Raw genomic sequence first — 18,461 nt, forward strand, 5'->3', positions numbered from 1 at the left:
ATATTCACATCTAAATATAAACACTGCCTCAGCTAGGGGAGTTAGTGGATGAGTGGAAATAAAATCTGATGTATTAATTTAATCTCCACTGATTTCTCTTTGCCCTTGTATTTGTCTCAACATGGCTTTACTTTTCCACTGAAAGTCTCGTGTATAATGGAGTGAATGATTGTATTGCCAGTACTGTGTGAGTCTTGAAAGGGCAGTGTTAATAGTAACATCATCATTAACTTGACAAATTATTATTATTATTTATAATTTATGTCTGTATTCAGAGACTTGAGTGTGCTTTGTGTTTTATTAATAATTCAATGCATCCTCAAGAATTTTTTCCTTCTAAGCATCTGCACGTCTCTAACATTCACACCACCGTGTCACATTGAAACTACTCATTGACACCACAGTAATTATTTCAGGTGGAGGAGCACCTCCTCGAGTCACTGTGTTCCAGATCCACCACACCAAATCTCCTGCATGGTCAAATGAATTCATAAAAATCAATTATTCATTTACAGAATAATCAGTGATTTAATGAGTGAATCGAATACTAAAGAGAATAAAACGTCATACTGTTCTTCTGCAGCCGCCGTCCAGGAGTCATCATGTCACTGCCCCATATTTCAATATCTGCTATTATATAATATTGACTCACGCAACACATCTGTCACTGTCAAACATCAAGCTCAAATCAAATCTTTTTCTCTTTGTGTCAGTCTGTGTCTCTGCCTGTCTCCTTACAAAGACAAACAGTTTCAAGACAATACAACATCCCACAACTGATCAATGCCATGCAGTGAGGATGTCCTCACAGAACAGCGTGCTGTGCCTGGAGATGTTCAGGAACAACATATAGAGACGTCTGACACGTTTCGGTGCTGCTCTGCTCTTGTTTTCCTTTGAACTGTGCCTTCTCTGCAGCTCTGTAATAGTGGATTAGTTTGGGCTTGTAAACGCTGTAAAGCTCCGGGAATGAACATTGATCTTGTAGTTTAATGAGAAATAACGTGGGACAGACCCCATGCACCATTTCTCCCTCCCTCTCTTTCACTCTCCATCCCTTTCTAACAAACACACACACACACACTTTCCCGCCTTTACGCCAATGCACCTGCATATCACAAGAACTAGAAATTCTCCTGTCCTGCAGCCACGTCAGCCGGCATCAGCGTTAAAAGGTGATGCGCTTTACTTGGGAAAATTACCCAAAGGCAAACGTGCATGTAATATTAGAAGCACCGCCTTTACTGTCAAGGCAAAGAACAAAAGTAAAGTCACACAAAGTTAGACACACACGCACACACAGGCACATCCTGCCCTCTTTCTCCAGACCAATGCTGGCACTATACGTCCTCAGGCCTGCCTCGGCTGGTGGTTTGATAAATTGGCCCTTTCATCTCGTCGATGTGCATTGTGTCAGTGGGTTCGTGTGTATGTGGATCTGCGACTGCATGCTCGTGTGTATGTACGTGTGTGTGTGTGTGTGTGTGTGTGTGCGTCTGCCTGGGTACATTGTCTGAGCTGTGAAGTGTTTGGCTTCCTCACTGAAGGCTGCTGTCACAGCCTCTGAAAGCGTGTAATAGGCGCCCATTCTGCTGGAATGAATACACATCCATACACTAGTGAGAAAATGTGGCATTTCAAAAAGAGTCGGGATAATCGAACAGAAAAATTATAAAAAGGGGCATAGCAATGTCATTCTTTGCAGCTAAGCTCTAAATTTGGTGCATATGATTGCTTTGGGAAGTGTTTGCGGACCACAGTGAATTAAGGCCATTTCTGATAGATCAATGGAGGTTATTGTTGGCTGTGCAAAGCATTCTGGCACCAAACACGGAGTTTCTGAGAGCTGGACTCTGAATCATGGCTGTGTAATGTTAGTTTGATTGGGATTCAAATGCAACTGCTTGCTTATTCAAAATTTCTTAGAAATACCTTCTCTTGAAACATGAGGTAATTTGCAGCAATTTGGTTTTGCTGGGATACGGATTTGTAGACTCTGCCAGGTCTAACAGGAGTACGCTCTGTTCCTGTGGATCTGAGTCTGGAAGTAGACGTACAGCAACATGTCGCAATCATTCTCATATTGCAGCTTGTCTGTTGGCTGGCCAGCATCTTGCCATTGGGTCCTCAGTGTAACATCAACATGTCTGCAGATGACCACAGTATGAAGAAGCCACAGGAAGAGTCAACAACTCTGCAGATATTCAGATAGCTTTGGTTGGGTTGAATAAAGAAGGACTGCAACCTATCTGTCTTTCTAAAATGTCTACAAAAAGTGAGAAAAAAAAGTGGAAAATGGTCACAAGTTGTCTGAGCCCAATGCAACGTCAAGTGGCATAAAACTGAGAAAAGCAATAATATGGAAACTGGTACAGCATTTTTGCCATTTCTTTCTTTATATGGCCCAGCTGTCAGCACTGTGGTAGACTGTAAATGGACTGCACTTACTGTATACAGCACTTTTCTACCTGAACGGAGAAAGCGCTTTCCAATGTACCGCTTATTCATCCATTTACACACAGTCACACACCATCAAGGAGCCGGCCAAACCATCTGGAGCAACTTGAGACGACCAACCCAGAAAGTAGTGGACGACCCCCTCTACCTCCTGAGCCACCGCCACCCTGATAACACTCCAACAAAGCTGTAAAGATTAACCGCACCGTTGATCCAAACCTTAAATCAAAATACGTTTCCCTGTCTTCAGTCAAATGCACGGTGGGAAAACAGTACAGAAACTCGCAATACCCACTACACCAACCCATCCGTAAAAAGCACGGCCCAGGAATGAGCTCATTCACAGACGACAGGCTCTCACAGTGGTTCCTAACTTGTGTTTTAAAGGCTTGCAACCCTGTAAAACACAGCATGACTTATCATCCCTCGTAACAGATAGTCTGCGAGCAGCGATTTCCTCTTTCTGGTCTGTCTGAATAACGTCTCAAGGTTTGAAGAGGTCAAACTCAGTGAAACACGAGGAAAAAAAAAGGCCCAAAGATAAAAGAAAAATAGAACTGTGTAGCAGAAATACATTTTCTTCTTTGCTTCCATGTCATCAATCCTCTTACCATCCCTCTGATTTATCTGGGTGACTGGTCTCAAACCGCATGGGTGAAAACCATAAAGTACAAGTAGTCAGTATTTTGCACCACGGACACATCACATCAGGTCCACACAGTAACAATACACAGATAGGTCTATCATAATAAAATCACAGGAGAATAAAAGATGTCTTTGAGTGGTGTGAGGTGACTGTAGCACACCTGAGCAGCATGATCAGGCTACTCCTAAGATCTGGAAACACGGCATCAATACTACAATGTTTGGGCACCTTTATCTGTCTCCTTTTTATGTAAGATGATATTCATGTGGGTGCACTGTGCGAAACCTACTCACTCGACCAGTGCTCCCACTCACTCACTCTGCAATTCCAGCATTCAGTGTTGACTATCTCGCGCACACACATACATACACACGCGCTATGAGCCAGAGCGCGTTCTGTCTTTCATTCATCCCGGTGAAGCCTGCTCACACTTTCTTCTCGTCCCTCCCTCACGCAGGAATAGCTGACTTTGTTTCCCTCCGCGGTGCCTTTTGGTCGGAGTAGTGGCGGATGATACCAGCGGAGCTTCGCTTCTTCTCACCTCCGCGGTACCACAGATCGGAGAGGAGAGGACACGCGCATCACGACGGACGGCAGCGCGAGGGAGTTTTTTTTTTGTGTTTGCTTGTTTGTTTGTTTGTTTGTTCTTTTTGGAGGAGACGGCGTGATTTCATAAATGAGCAAAATATCTGTATTGGACAGCAGCGTTACCAGGGACGCTCCACCTGACCAGCCTCCGGTCACGTTTTGAGGGATTTTACTGCACAGGTGCGTTAGAGGATTAAAAACCGGCAGTTTGCGGATGGTTGTCGGATTCGCGGAGAGGAGTCGCTGCCTCTGCACAAGGTGAGTGAATGGGAAATACAGACGGTCGAGTTTGTTCAACAGATGAATTATTGACCAGTATTGACCTCGTAATTTGACGTCTGGATCGTTCCTCCAGCAGCATCCCGAAAGTTTTGGCACCTTAAATCGCGCAATTTTTCTATGGAATTCCTGCTGGGATAGTGAGTTGAGTCTGTGGCAACCTCTTCAAACTTCAGGGTATTTTTTTGTTATCTGTAGATAAATTGGAGGCATGGTATTGATCGACATTTGCCAATTGGCCTCATCTACTACTGCATGACATAGTTTGTCTACAATGCCTATAAAACCCGTCTTGGACGTTTTATACAACAGTTTCTCATCACAGCAGCACTTCGAGTCATCTGTTAGGTTAATGTGAAATTATTTGGTCCACAACATGTATATTAAAAACAAAAAAACAAACAAACAAAAAAAATGTCCATCACAGGATCCCAGAGTCCAAGGTGAGACCAAATCTGTTGTTTGTCCGACCAACAGTGCAAAGATATTCAGATATTCAGACAGAAAGGCAGCTCATCCTTTCACTGGAAAAGTTGAGAGAATAGTTGCTGTTTCTGCTTAATAAATGACTTAAATTATTGATGAATTATCAAAATAGCTGAAGCTTAATTTTCGATTGAGATAATTTAGTCATCATTTCAGCTCTGGTGTAGTTTGAATGAGTTCAGAGAAAGCCAGCCAACTGCTGTAGTCTGAGGTGAATGCAGCAATGATTTCCAAACTTTTCACAATAGTTTAAATCCGAGCTCTGCCCACTTCAATAATGACTTTCTATGAAATATGAAAATGTGACACATATCAGATACAATATGGATTAGCTCTGATACTCGCTGCATCTAGTTTCACTGGCTGCGATCCATCTCATTCAGAGCCCTCTCGTTGTGAGCATTTGTCACTTTGGGAAGAATGTTCAGTCAGCCTCACAGGGGCCGTCTGAGGCGGCTTATGGCCTTTATACCATATCGCCTGGCTGTCACCTGGCCTGACCCACACATACACATACACATACACAAGTACAGGCTACCCCCAAAAATCACTCATTCACACACACTGAAATCAAGTGTCTTAACAAGCAATTCAATATGTTTCATCATCACTCATTCCATCATATCAGTCCTTTGAAAAGGACATTTTATTTACCCCAGGCAGCACTCACGACAGTCTTCTGTGTCTTCTTATTTTCTCTGAGTTGCACTGAGGCTGTTTTTCCACATGCAGCCCAACCGTCCAACCGAGCTGAGGCTTCACACTCTGTTTACATACAGTTATTGATCAGCATGTGCTGACTTCTACTGTACTTCAGCTCACTGCAGCAGGCAGGGCTGCGAGGTGTCTCAGAGCTGGAATAGTATAGAATATAAAGTAATCTACCTTACACACAGTATTCGAGCTGCGACAGGCAATCATATTCATTATTGTGTATGTGCAAATCAATTAATTAAATGATTGTTTTGGTCTATAAAATGTTTCCTGGAAACATCTGATAGACAGATGTTTCCAGGAAACAGGAAGGCTTCTTCAAACGCTTGTTTCATCCAATAATAGTTCTAAACTAGAGCTAGAATGATTAGTTGATTAATCGATTGTTAAACAGGCAGAAAAGTAATCAATTATTTTGATTTTCTTCTTTTCTTGTGTGATCATAAACTGAATGCCTCTGGGTTCTGGATTTGAAGATGTCATCTTGGGCTTCAGGAAATTGTGAAGGACATGTTTCAGTATAGTTTCTGACAAGTTTACAAGTTCTTTATTTGTCATATGCAGGTAAATCAGACAGTTATTCTATCAACCAAGAAAATAATCAGCACGTTTATCGACAATGAAAGTAATCGTTGAATGCAGCCCTATTATAAACCCCAAAAATGTTCATATTATTATCATTAAGACAATAAAAAGCAGGAAATCACATGTAGGAGCAAACTTTGAGCACTGCTAAATCAACTAATTGTTTCAGCCTTACCCCATATTCCACTGAGTTACAGCTGAAGATGATGCTTTTGTACATTTCAGTGTGCTGTCCCCTTTAAGAATCTGTGCTAACATTAAAGGTAATGTTGTAGACAGCTTGAATTCATGCCAATCCCCATCCACTGCGCTGCATGTAGCTGTAGAGCTTATACGCTAAGTGACAATTTAATAAAAAAAAAAAAAATGCAAAAGAAAACAATCAAGCATGTTAATTAGCATATTTATATTATGGAACATATGCAGCTCTTGCCACGAGTCCACGAGCTTATTTCATTCTCCCTCTTTCTGGCTCTCATGAGGTGCTGAGCTGCATCTGGGGGAGAATCTGATTAACCAACTGGTATAATTTATCCCGGTCCTAAAGGAATAAACAGAGAAGCGATGTTGTTCTTGAAAAGTGCCTGCTTTCCCTTCTATACATACAAACAAAGGCCACACACAAAGAAAGACACAAACACTGACGCACACACAGTCAGAGAGCAGATATTGAGGCAGTAATGCTCTTGAAAAGTAGCTGCTGCTTCCTTGAACCAGCGTGTTTGTGTTCACGAGCGTGCGGTTGCTCCAGTTTCTTTAAGATTGACAGAGCATCACGTGTAGGTGTGTGTCTTTGTGTGTGCGTGTATGTTTTCTTAGGAGTGCTTCTTAGCAACAGGCAGCACATCCTCTTCAAATATCATTTTCTCACACACCGTATATAGTGACCTTTCTGCTGACTGTGCTTGCCAGTCTTTGCATGGGTGCATCCACATCTGTATTAATGTGCATGAGCGTGTGTGTCCATTTACATCAGTGTGTGGGCCAGTTGGCCTTTCTTAGGGTACATTCATTAATAGCTGCATAATATCTAAAATGGGACCACCCGCTGTGCCCGTTTACACGATCAAGATATTGAATGTGTCTGTCTCGTAGCAGCATCAGTGCAGCGCCAACCTTTTCCAAAGAGCATTTTGTCCTTCTTTTGTCTCAAACAAAACAGATATCATCACAGTTGAGCGGTATTGATAATGATTTGGCACGCTTTGAACAAGCAGCAGTTTTTCATTTTTACACTATTTCATGTATCTCTCAGCAGGAACAAGAGAGACATCTTTAATATATATCTTGACACGGTTGTCGTGTTATGTTAATATCAGCGTTAGACTAATAACTGGTTGCATATTTCATATCCAGGAATAGCAGACAGAGCTCTTTAGAAATCAATTTTCTTTTGCTCCATCACCATGTTCGGAAACTGGCCCGTTGCCAGATAGGGAGGGAACGAGGGAACGAGAGGGCGATATTGTGGGTGCATTAGTGAATGAGGGGGAAAAATATGCTTATCTGATGCATAAATCATCCTTTTATGTCTTTGAATTTGTCTAAATAGGTTATTTTCTTTGTCAGAACTTAATAAACCTTCTCACAACCCCACTCACACCAAGGGATAGATGCACGTTGAAGAAGCACGGGCATAATTGCTCACAGCTTCCTAGTTATGATAGGCTAGGTGCTGCAAGGTCATGCCCTATGTATATGTGTGTGTGAGTGTGCACTATCACAGCATGCAGTCACACATAAACAGCATATTCATTTACTTTTCACAGCATATGAACACGGCACAGTATGAGGTTTATCCACTTGCATGCTATCTTTGTACACGTGGGTAGTGTGTGCATGTGGACACTATAGAACTCATATAACAAATAACTTAGCGCTCTATCGTAGCATCTGTGCTGGGAGTGGAAAGGCCATTGGTCCCTCTCGCTTTTCCTGGAAACAGTTCTGGGAGAGAAAATGAAGAAACGCTGCGGTCTCATTTTCAATTCCCTTATCAAACTGTTGACGTGTTTAGAAAACATGATATTCTGTGAATCAAATGGCATCGGAGGCAGAGTTCATGTGACCGGAACAGGCAGCCGTTTGCAGGGTGGTGAGTGGGTGAGTGCTGTTATTTTAAAGTCACTCATCTTTCACTCTGAGGGTTTTTTTTTTTTTTTTTTTGAAGAGGTCTTTCATTTTCAGACAATTTTTTAATGCTTGTTTCATCTTATTTGATTTACCATGAGCCTCATTGAAAAACGACTCCAAGTTTTAGTCGCTTTCTTATCGGACTTTTTTCAACATTTGCGTGATCATTTAAAGTCGACTGCCATGATCAATGCCACTGACTGCTTCCCTGTTCCTGTAGCTCCAGTTTGCTGGAAGTGCTGTTCTCTGACACGCACTCATGGGCCAAGACTCTTAACAATTGAACCCGAAAGCTAATCCTATCAATGTAAAAACACTCTCGCTTCGAGAGGAGAGCCGCTGGCACTGAATAAACAACGATCTCCACAGTGTGAAAGTTAAGTTACAATCAATCCTGAGGATCATGTAATGAGCCCGACATGAAAATAACCAAAACTGTCCTTAAACACTGCTGCAGTTGCCTTACTTTACCCCGACCTCGACCTGCGTCATTACAGCACACACATTAGATCATGCAGCTGGCCATGCATATGGTAGAAATTAAGGCATATGTGTAAGCATTCATAGAAACACGCTGAAAGAAGACACTGCCCTCACACACCTGCAGAGACACACACCTCTTACACAAGACGCATTAAATAGCTTTTTACCTCTGGCTTATTGTGGGGTTCCCTGAAGGCATGTCAGCATACGTTTACTCAAGTAAACATACACACATACACAGACACGTAACGCACATACATAAAATAGGATCCTGTGATTGACAGTTGATCATTCAAGGATGTTTTTATGTTCACGTCCCCTGAGGACCGAGATGCATCATCAACTCTCAGCCGTGTTGTACTGAAACTATTTATACACCTGCTTTATAGCGAGACCACCGCACTTGAAGTCATATTCACATTGGTCGAGCCTTTTGTTCTACAGAACAAGGAGCTTATATTACTAATTAGTGAGAAGCTGTCATATTGCTAATTAGCTGTTTGCAGTTGTATCAGTTCAATGATGAAGACAAACAGGAAGAAGCGAGAGAGGACTGAGAGACATCGAGACAGGAAAGTTATTACAAAGCACTGTTTGGCTTTCGTCACTTCAGTTGTTCCACTTATGGCAATTTTATGCCTGGTTTCTTTGACACTTCTTATTTTTCTTTCCAATATCTTTTGAATGAATTATTTGTGTGTCTCACTCCAGCTCAGTCTCTGAGGTAACGCATGACTTTTGTGTTGAGGTGCGTGTTGCCTCGTGGGAAATCAGCTGACTCCCCTTTCAGTCGCTTTAATCTGCCAACTGGTAGAATCCATATTGGACTTGGAAAAACAGCATAATGTTCCTCATGTGTGAGTTTTTGTTTGGGTTTAGCAAAACACTTTCATGAAAATGCTGAATAACAATATAATTCTGAGGTGTCTTCACCACCTACAGTAGGTAGTCTGTGTGTATTATACTGAGGTGATTGTGTGCTTCCAGCAGCTAAAAGTGTGTGCTTTTGTGCTTAGTGCATTATCATGTTTTAAGGACCTGTTTTTATTGATCACACCATTTTCTTGGTTTTGTTGGATGCTCAAACCATGCTGTGCCATCACTGCAGTCTCAGGTATAATACACTTGGTACTGAATACAGGTGCTCAGTGCAAAAACCAAGATGGTGTTCGGTCTATAATCGCTCTACCGCTTTCAAGTGGAAAATACAGAGATGAAAACTGAGCCGACAAAGTCGTACCAAACAGGACGAGAGCATTTGGACAAAATGTGCCAAAGTATAAAAACAGTGCAATTAGTTGCTAGTGGAACAGATAGACCCCAACAGTTTTGCTGCCATCCAGCATCCCCCATATGTTACAGTAACATAACGACCCCCATTCAAACTTCAGGTCGCCTTTTGCTTCCCACCATTAACTCAGTTTGCCTAACTCTGTTACTGAACACACACACGCACACATGCACGCACTCTCTCTCTTTCCCTCAGATAAATGCAAGGAGATATGCTCGGTTAAACTGGGAAAACCTAACTTTGCCCGGGATAATAGTCTTCATTCACCCTCTAATGAATCCATATTGTGGCCTAAAGCGGTAGATCTGCTATTAATACCATTAACAAGTAATGGCCCAGAGAGGGAGATAAGAGAGAGAGATAAAAGTACCACAGTACCCTCATGAATAAAAAGGTCTGATGAAGGCAGAGGGGTTATAAAGTCTAAAGAGAGCAATAGTGGATGTCTTCCTGTTCAATCTCATGTATCCTCTGATGGACAAATGTTCCTTTGAACTGTAGAAACTCAACAAAAAACCAAGAAGAAACCAAATTTTGGTCTTCACTGTGCTACCTCACTGCAATATACCTTAAATACGATGCTACATGCTAACATCAGCATGCTAAAATGCTCACAGTTACATTGCTAACATGATTATCTTTCGGGGAAGTCATTAGTTTTGCAGGGATTAAGACAGAAAGCAATTGTTTGGAGTTGAAAGTTGAAATTTTTACCTGGTGATTACACATAGAGCCACTGCAGGGGGGGCATGGATGACCAGGGGAAAAATATGGAGTGAAATAAATATGAATAAATATGATTTAAGACAGAAAAATAACAAGAGTTTGCTAATGCCATTGTGCTGACCTTTATTTCACTAAAGGTTTTCATCAGCTGCTTTCTCTGTCATTGTAAGTAACTGTTAAAAGTGTTGGGCGGGGGGGCATGAACTTTTTTTGGCTTTTGGTGGTGGTGGTGGTGGTGGTTGTGGGGGGGTGGGGATGACAGGAAAAGCATGAGAAGCACTGGAGTACATGTTAAACCTTGACCTACTACATTAGTTATTAAGGGGAGGGACTAAGTCTGTCCATGCATCCAATTAACATTCAATTTTTTAATTGTTTTATACTCTCAGAAACATTTCAGTCGGTACCAAATGGGTTTTGATGTTCTACAACAGTCCTAAAAAAAGATAGTGCACAAGGCCTTTTTCTTTGTTGTTGCTAAACTTTTGTTGTTTGTTGTTCATTTATTCAGTAAGTCTCATTAAGATCGTTATCTATTTTGCAAGGCACAGCAGAGAATGAATGTATACAGCCAGCATATTTGAGAGATATAAAAAAATATATCTTCAAGTATCTCTAAGAGGAATGAGTGTCTCTAACTTCAAGCCGCTTTGCAATTTATTGCAGTAGCAAGGTGCATAATACAGTGGCTTATCTGCTCTCCTCTCATAAGAGTAGATAAGTCTAGCCTACACCATCCCTCGTGAATAATCCCTGCCCTCGAGGCCATATTTCCACCACTGGGAGAGAAGGGAGGTGGGAGAGATGGGGAACGGCAGAGACCGAGATAGAAAAGCATAGTGTGAATATGTGTGACAGCTCTTGACTGTCAATATCAAGATGCACCACACATCACTCAGAGAGGAGAATTAGGTCCAAAATAGAATTTAGGGCACAACAAGCAGTGAGCAAAGAGAGTGAAAGAGTCATAAAACCACAGACACACACACACACACACACACACTGACTCCAGGGAAGGAGTGTGTGACCTGACCTTGGCATTAAGTGTGTATTTTCATGTATCACACTCCGTCTCTTCCCAGGAGAATTCACCCCCTCGCTCTGACGTTGTTGACGTGAACAATGGGGAACAGACAGGAAGCATAATCACGTATTTGTGTCACTCATTATAGGATCTTTTGGCTCTTAGTTTTATGTTGCACAGCGAGACTCGTGTGCTTGTACCCTAGCTGTATTTGAGTTTGAGCATGTTTGCAGTTTGCAGTATTGAGCAACAAAGCGAGCTCCTGCAGTGCAAACAGAGTAAATGCGGATTTGGATTCAGACTCAGGCTCCAGCTCCTTTTAAAGACTTTATTCCCTCAGTCTAGTACCTTTGATTGCTACTGTACAAAGGGGAGGGTTGTTAATCTTGGAGCAAGTTTTTTTTTTGTTTTGTGGGGGAGGGCAGGGGAAGGGAAGACGGCGTTCAAGAAGACTGCATTACCAAGTGTGAACAGGAAAAATATTGTAATGTGGAGCATCAAAGTGACACGGCACAGTGCCTTTGAGATATAGGGTCCCATATTATTAACCCTGAAACCCTTTCCCTTGTTATTTTTCACGAGGGACTCATTAGGCAGGTCATTGCCTCACAGGCTGGTGTCAATATGTCATCGTCTGTGTGCATAATTTGACAGCTAAATCAGAGCGTCAATTTATTTCAAATGGATAGGAGATAGGAGCTATATGAAATGTGCGTGCAGATCGGGGAAGGGGAACAGACAGTGCGGTTCACAGCGGTCACCCTCCTCACGGAGCACAAATGGAAAGATTGAGGAGGGAGGAGAGGAGGGGGGGGGGTTAAAAGAGGCCCTGCTGCCCCAGCCACCTGCTGTTCTCTCCCTCCTCATCACTCAGTCTCTCTGTCTGTCTCTCATGTCATTTATGAACTGCGGTACATCCGCCTGTCTGTCTTTCACTCGTCCATCTTCAGTATACATCCTGCCAATTAAGGTGTGTTTATTGGAGCGCTGTCTCTGAAGCTCAGCAGTGGAGTAAAACATGAAACTGTATCTCTGTCAGTACAACAAGGCTCTGATTTAGTACAACGCTATCTAGTTGCAAGTAATATTACAAACTAATTAAGCCCGAGCGACAGGAAACGGTCGAAGTGGTTGCATTTATTAGAAAAGAACAAAAAAGCCCCGTCCAGTTCAATGCCAGCTTTTTAACGAACGGTGGAGCAGAGGCTGAGATTTGAGGGCGGGCTCAGAGTTCACGTCCATGTTAAATACTTGATGTGGTCTTAAAAGGGAATCCCCTGAAGGTTCATTCTGTCTTCAGATGCCTCAGGTTCTCATGCTCTGGCTAAGACGTTTCTACTTTCTGCAATCCTGTTTCTAATTGAGTTCAGGGCTTTTTCATCTTAATTTGAGCGACTGTTTGTCTTATACTTTATCTTATACCAACATAGAGAGAAAGAGCCCCTCTCTCCCCCTCTGTCGGACCAAGAAAGGGAAGGCTCTGACTGTCAATCAATGCGGTGCTGATCAATTATGAATCAAGTTTCTGTTACTGCATTGCCTATTTCTCGCCTCAGATGTTTCCAGAAACGTATTTATTGTAGCGTTTAGCTGAAATATGAGAAAGTTTGTGACCGGGCTGCCTGTGCTTGAAACCAGACGAGCCAAAATCAAGTACCGCTCAACTGGTGCGTCACTGATCCTCCCTTTTGACTAAAAAGGAATATCACAGTGCTTTTCTCTGCTTTCTGTGGTCAGGTAACACCAATTTAAAAAAAAATACTTGCAACTTTCTAGCAGGGAACTACTCTTAACCTTTAGACATTTCTCTATTTTATCATATATTCACCTCTCATGCATATGTATTTTGACTGACCCCACCTCACTAATTCATTAGCAGCACTGTTCTCTGACTTTCACCTTTGAATCTGAAGTGTCTTTCTATAACATTAAATACTCACCACCAAATGAGAGCATGCAAATATCAAAGGTTCAGAAAAACATCCTTAATGATTATTTATTCAACTTGAATTTATTAACACTCACGCTGGAAAAACTATGCTCATCTGCATCATCGGGACTGTGGGGGTGTAGTTTGACAATGGCCAAGCAACATAAGCAGGCAACCCACCAACTCTCACCTGATTGTGAATTAAATATCGCAAAATCCTGATTGGTGCATGGAGACATGTAAACTTTTCTCTGTACAAGATTGACTGAGTGGCATCAGCTGTGTCACACATGCTTCACAACTGGCTCATTCACAGCTGCGTGATGACAGCGCGGCCATCATAACCTGACACGCCAACACCACTTGCTGCTGTAGCTCTCTCTCCACCACCCCACCACGTTAACATATAATAATCATGTATGTATATTGAGGGAAGAGGAGAAACAGTTCTTGTTGCAGCTCAGTGAATGTAAAACATGCTCCTTTATTTTGTCGTCTACAATGTTTTAATCAAATACAATCAGTTAAGAAAAACCACCAAGAATAAAGTTTCTTTTTAGGAAAGATTTAAAAGATTCTGCCTGAGATCCTGGAGAGTTCCCTCAAATAGCAGAGCCTTTTCTCCCAAATTCACCTGTGATCTTTACCATTAACGGTCACCTGCTTCATATAATCGTCTCACTGAACTGGTCCAACTGTGCCATAAGGACTGGTTTGCACAGAATCCATCACTGATTGAGAAAAACAGGTTCCTCAGGGCCTTGGAATTTCTCGCACATATCATCTATATATAAACTCTATACTTGTTACACACCTCCATCATCATTGATTACATAGTTTCCAGTGACCTCTATGTGCATCTGAGCGACAAATAAGATGCAGATTGTACTGTAACTCTAGAACGCTGAACTATGATGAAGGAATTGAAAGATGAACTGAAGTCGAACGGTCCGCCGATACTAAATATAACACGTGCCAGTTTGTGATTCGTGCTGGTTTCCAAATTGATGCTAAAGTTTCAATAAACTGGATTCTCACAAAGCATAACATAGAGTAAGAGTCCATCGCTCTGGTCTGATACGGTGGGAATGAAACTACTTTTTCATTAAGATCTCTAAAACCGTGTCGCATGAAAGAATCACGTTCAGTGCGCAGATTACAAAGCTCCCCCTCCCTCCCCTCCCTCCCTCCCCTCCCTCCCTTCCCTCTCCTTCCTTCTTTCATTATTTTTTCCTCACTATCTGTCTCACTATCCTTTCGCTTCCTTGGGCCTGCCATTCCATTAATCTCACCAACAGATTGCCACTATTAATTAGCCTACATCTCCCATCTTGCATGTAATAATCTGAGGTAATAGAGATATTAGGAAGATAAGGATATTTCTGCAGTCACAATCAGTTTTAATTAGCCGGAAGATTAAAAGATAGACTCGCTTCTGCCTGGCTGACGCCCGGACGGACAGCGCAAGGTCTTTTTCTTGACACAAAAGTCTGGCAGCACACAAATTCTGCAGCAAATCCAATGTGTCATTTTGCAAAATATATCTGCTCCATCGTGCCTCATAGGACACCTTACTTATTGGAGGTAATAATAGATCCAAGCCTCTAGACAAAACAAGTTTCCAGCTCGTCATCAGAGACATTTCAGAATGAATATTATACCTCACAGACACGTATGACTTAACGTAATGCATTTTACGTTAATCTGAAATGCCACCCAGCTGTAATGTATGAGGCTCTTACTGTAAATTCAATTAGATAATGGAGGAAGTGTCTGTGCAGCATGTCTGTAGTTAGTCTGAAGGTCCAGGTTGCACTAAACAGACAAAGAGAACAGACAGGAGTAATTGCTAGTAGTGTGTGTGTGCACTAATGTTTGAGCGTGTGCACGGAAGTGTTGAGCAAGTGCCCTGGCTAAAGGGTAATTAGAGCCTAGATGTGAAATATAGACCACCGATTCCTGTCACCACTTCTCCCTGCTGAGTGGTTGCGATACTCGGGGTACCACGCGGGACAAAAGGCCGTTTTCTTTCAAAGTTACTGGAGCTGATCTCTGCGGCATCCCTGTGTCTCGCACTATGAAACGCTTTGCTCCTGTAAGCACCCTCTCCTGTTACTTCCTTGGAGCAAGGAGCTCGCTGGGTTTAATGGTTGATGTTCCTGGACCATTCCCTGCAGACCCGTTACTCACCCTAGCCCTGTCAGAGCAGTGTCTACAGGGCACACATGATGAAGAGAATAGAAAATTGAACACAAGACCCTAGAACACATCATTAAACCATTTTCCATAACAGTTCCCAGTATAAAAGAAAGAAAACACCGCTGCCAGGTCGTTAAGAACCCAGAGCCACGGCTCCCAGTGGGATACTCAGGTCTCTATGGTTTTACTGGTTAGGCAATCCCAGCGCTGACAAGGTTTTAAGACACTGCTTCTCACCGGGGAATCTTGCTGGAGACCTTTTAACAGTTTACTTCAGAGACTGAAATCCTTGCCAAAGTTGCTCTTGGCTGTGCTGTTCACTTCCCTGCCAATGTTCAGAAATTCATTAAAGTTTACATACAGGGTTAGAAAGGTGGGTCTCCGGCGGAGGATTTCTTAGCTTATAAAATTGAATGTTTATATTCAAATCTTCAAATTCAGGTTGGCTAAGACATGTTTTGTGGTTGTTACTCACTAGAGGCCAGTGCACAATAACTGTTGGCAAGTTATGAGTGTAGCCATGTAGTAGAGGTCAGACTGAAAACTCCTAAGACTGCTACCGCTACTCCCCGTTTCCAACTTTGAGAGCAGAGGCAGCCAAGGAAAGCTGACAATATTTGGTCTTATAAGTTGGCCAGAAAGCAAAAAACACAAGTTTCTTCAGCTTTCTTAAACTTTTAAACAATGCTGCTGCACTTTGTTTGATTTGTATCACTGAAGGCAGAGATGGGAAGTTTTTATCATCACCACTGTTCAACTCACAGGGATTTACTAATCGTGTTAAACCAAGCATGTGCACTGATAAAACGTGATGCATCTCTACAAATTTAACTTCCAATGGCGCATTATAAAATTAAGATGCATGTTCAGTGTTTCTAAATGACCTGAAAGATTAAAAAATATATATTTAAGACATTATTATTAAGTGAAATGCAGAAACTCAAGCCAGAGCCTCAGGCCATTGTTTCCAAGACTGGAGCCAAAATCATCCACGAGAGGATGTTCTGACAGAGAGGATCAACATATTTTCGGCTGAAACGTCACGGTGAATCTGTCACTCTGAAGGAAAACTAGTCTTAAATTAAGACGAGATACATGCATGCTCATGCAACTCTAACACACAGTGTGAGGTTCACTGACATTTTACTCCATTCTGCCTTTTAATCATATTCATATTTGCGTATGTTTGGGGGTGTGTGTTTGTGTAGTCTCAGATGAAGATGAAGTCTGCGGGCGTCGTGGATGGAGGCTTGTTCACAGAGAGCTATTGTAACATCTGCAATGCCCAGCTCATCTCCGAGTCCCAGCGCACCGCTCACTATGAGGTGAGTCCGTCTCTGATAAAACAGGAATGTTCGCACATGAGAAAAAAATAAATGCTGCGATGCTACGATCACCGCATTGACGGGCAGATTCCTGCACTGTACACTTTGCATCAGCCTTATTTGTACCAATTTGTGTTTGTGCCGTTCAAAACAGTGCTCATCCATTATACATAGACTTAATGCAGCATGGTAATGCTAGTCACTTGCGCACACACACACACTTTTGTTTTAATGTTGTCTACCTCTCAGCAGACTCCCTGAGAGTAAATTAATGAATGGCTATTAAATAATCAGCCTGGTGCACTGTTTAACTACTTTGTGTGTATGTGTGTGCACGGGAACATATGCTCGCGCGTTTGCATGCATGCATGTAGTACTACATTGAGGTCGTCCTTGATTACAAGACCCAATTGGCATGAACAACCAGACTAATGAGGACAAGGCCCTTATCTGCAGAGAATTAAGCAAGGACAAGAACAGTGTGTATGTCTGCACACGTGTACCATCCACATTCACTTAAGAGTAGTCTATTTCTGTCTCTCAACCCGAGTCTGACAAAACACATAGCCTTGAGTTGTGCAGAGAAATGGGCAAGTTGATTCACTGTGTGTCCTCACTGTCACCCTTTACAAAAGGTCTTTGTAGGGGTCAGTAGATCATGGGGACAAGTGAAGAAGTCGTTTGAGGGCAGAGAATTTTTACATGATAGATTTAATAAGGATATAAGGCAAGGAAAGGAAACTTTACTTGTGTAACACGTCAATCACAGGTTAACTGAAGTGTTTTACACGAGACACATACACGACAACAACAGGTTAACGGAAGGGGTATAATTACGGGGGATATATTATTGAGGATGCTAGGATTAAAAAAGAGTCCTGCCCAATTTTTGGTGGCCTTTCGAGTCCCCAGATTTGATTTTCTGTGATTACACCTTTTCTCTACATATACATGCGTCTCTGTTGGCCAGATTATGGAAGGAATGAAAGACCCTACAACTTCCACGATGCAGAAAAACTTGTAACCTGTAAAACTTGGAATAATGTGGAAATTACCAAAATGCGGATGGAATTTATAAAAACTGTGGTTCTCCCTGCCATCAGAAGTGTTTATTCACACGCATGTGACAGATAGATAGAATGACAATTTTTTGACATATGCGTCAGGTGAGTAACTCCTATTGAACTGAATAGCTGCCATTTTTGGGTCTGGTCTCCAGCTCTTATAATACGTCCATGACATACACACATGGATGACTCAACTAGATGGACTACGGGCAAAACAAAAGCTTTAGCCTCACTGTTCAGGGATCAAACAAATGCCACAACAAAACGATAGTTAATACACACCACTGTTGGTGTTCAGGACGTGAATCTGACCGTGCACGAGGACATTCTGCATGTATACACAATCACACAAGGATGATGTGGCAGACATTGTTTTTTAGAATTGTCCTCTGCCCTGTCTGTCTCCTCCGGCTTTATTTGTCACTGGGAAAAGCCAAGACAGAAGAGACGGAGGGACATGCATAGTCCATTAGAGTAGGGTGAGCACTGAGGGTCAGTGCAGGGTAACCATGGTGACACAAGGTCCCG

The 18,461-nt window shown here is 42.2% G+C and overlaps 1 protein-coding gene across 1 annotated transcript in view; it reads left to right on the forward strand.

Annotated features, from left to right (window-relative positions):
* The first annotated feature begins 3,350 nt into the window (after nucleotides 1–3,350).
* The window catches only part of LOC143328037 (zinc finger matrin-type protein 4), a 47,983-nt gene continuing 32,872 nt past the window's right edge, over nucleotides 3,351–18,461 (forward strand). The window contains exons 1-2 of the mRNA XM_076742892.1: nucleotides 3,351–3,949; nucleotides 16,750–16,866. Of these exons, the coding sequence (XP_076599007.1) occupies nucleotides 16,756–16,866 (111 nt within the window). The 5' untranslated portion in view covers nucleotides 3,351–3,949; nucleotides 16,750–16,755. The remainder of the gene's footprint in view (nucleotides 3,950–16,749; nucleotides 16,867–18,461) is intronic.

The sequence above is a fragment of the Chaetodon auriga genome, chromosome 11 (genome assembly GCF_051107435.1).
Source record: "Chaetodon auriga isolate fChaAug3 chromosome 11, fChaAug3.hap1, whole genome shotgun sequence".
NCBI lineage: Eukaryota > Metazoa > Chordata > Actinopteri > Chaetodontiformes > Chaetodontidae > Chaetodon > Chaetodon auriga.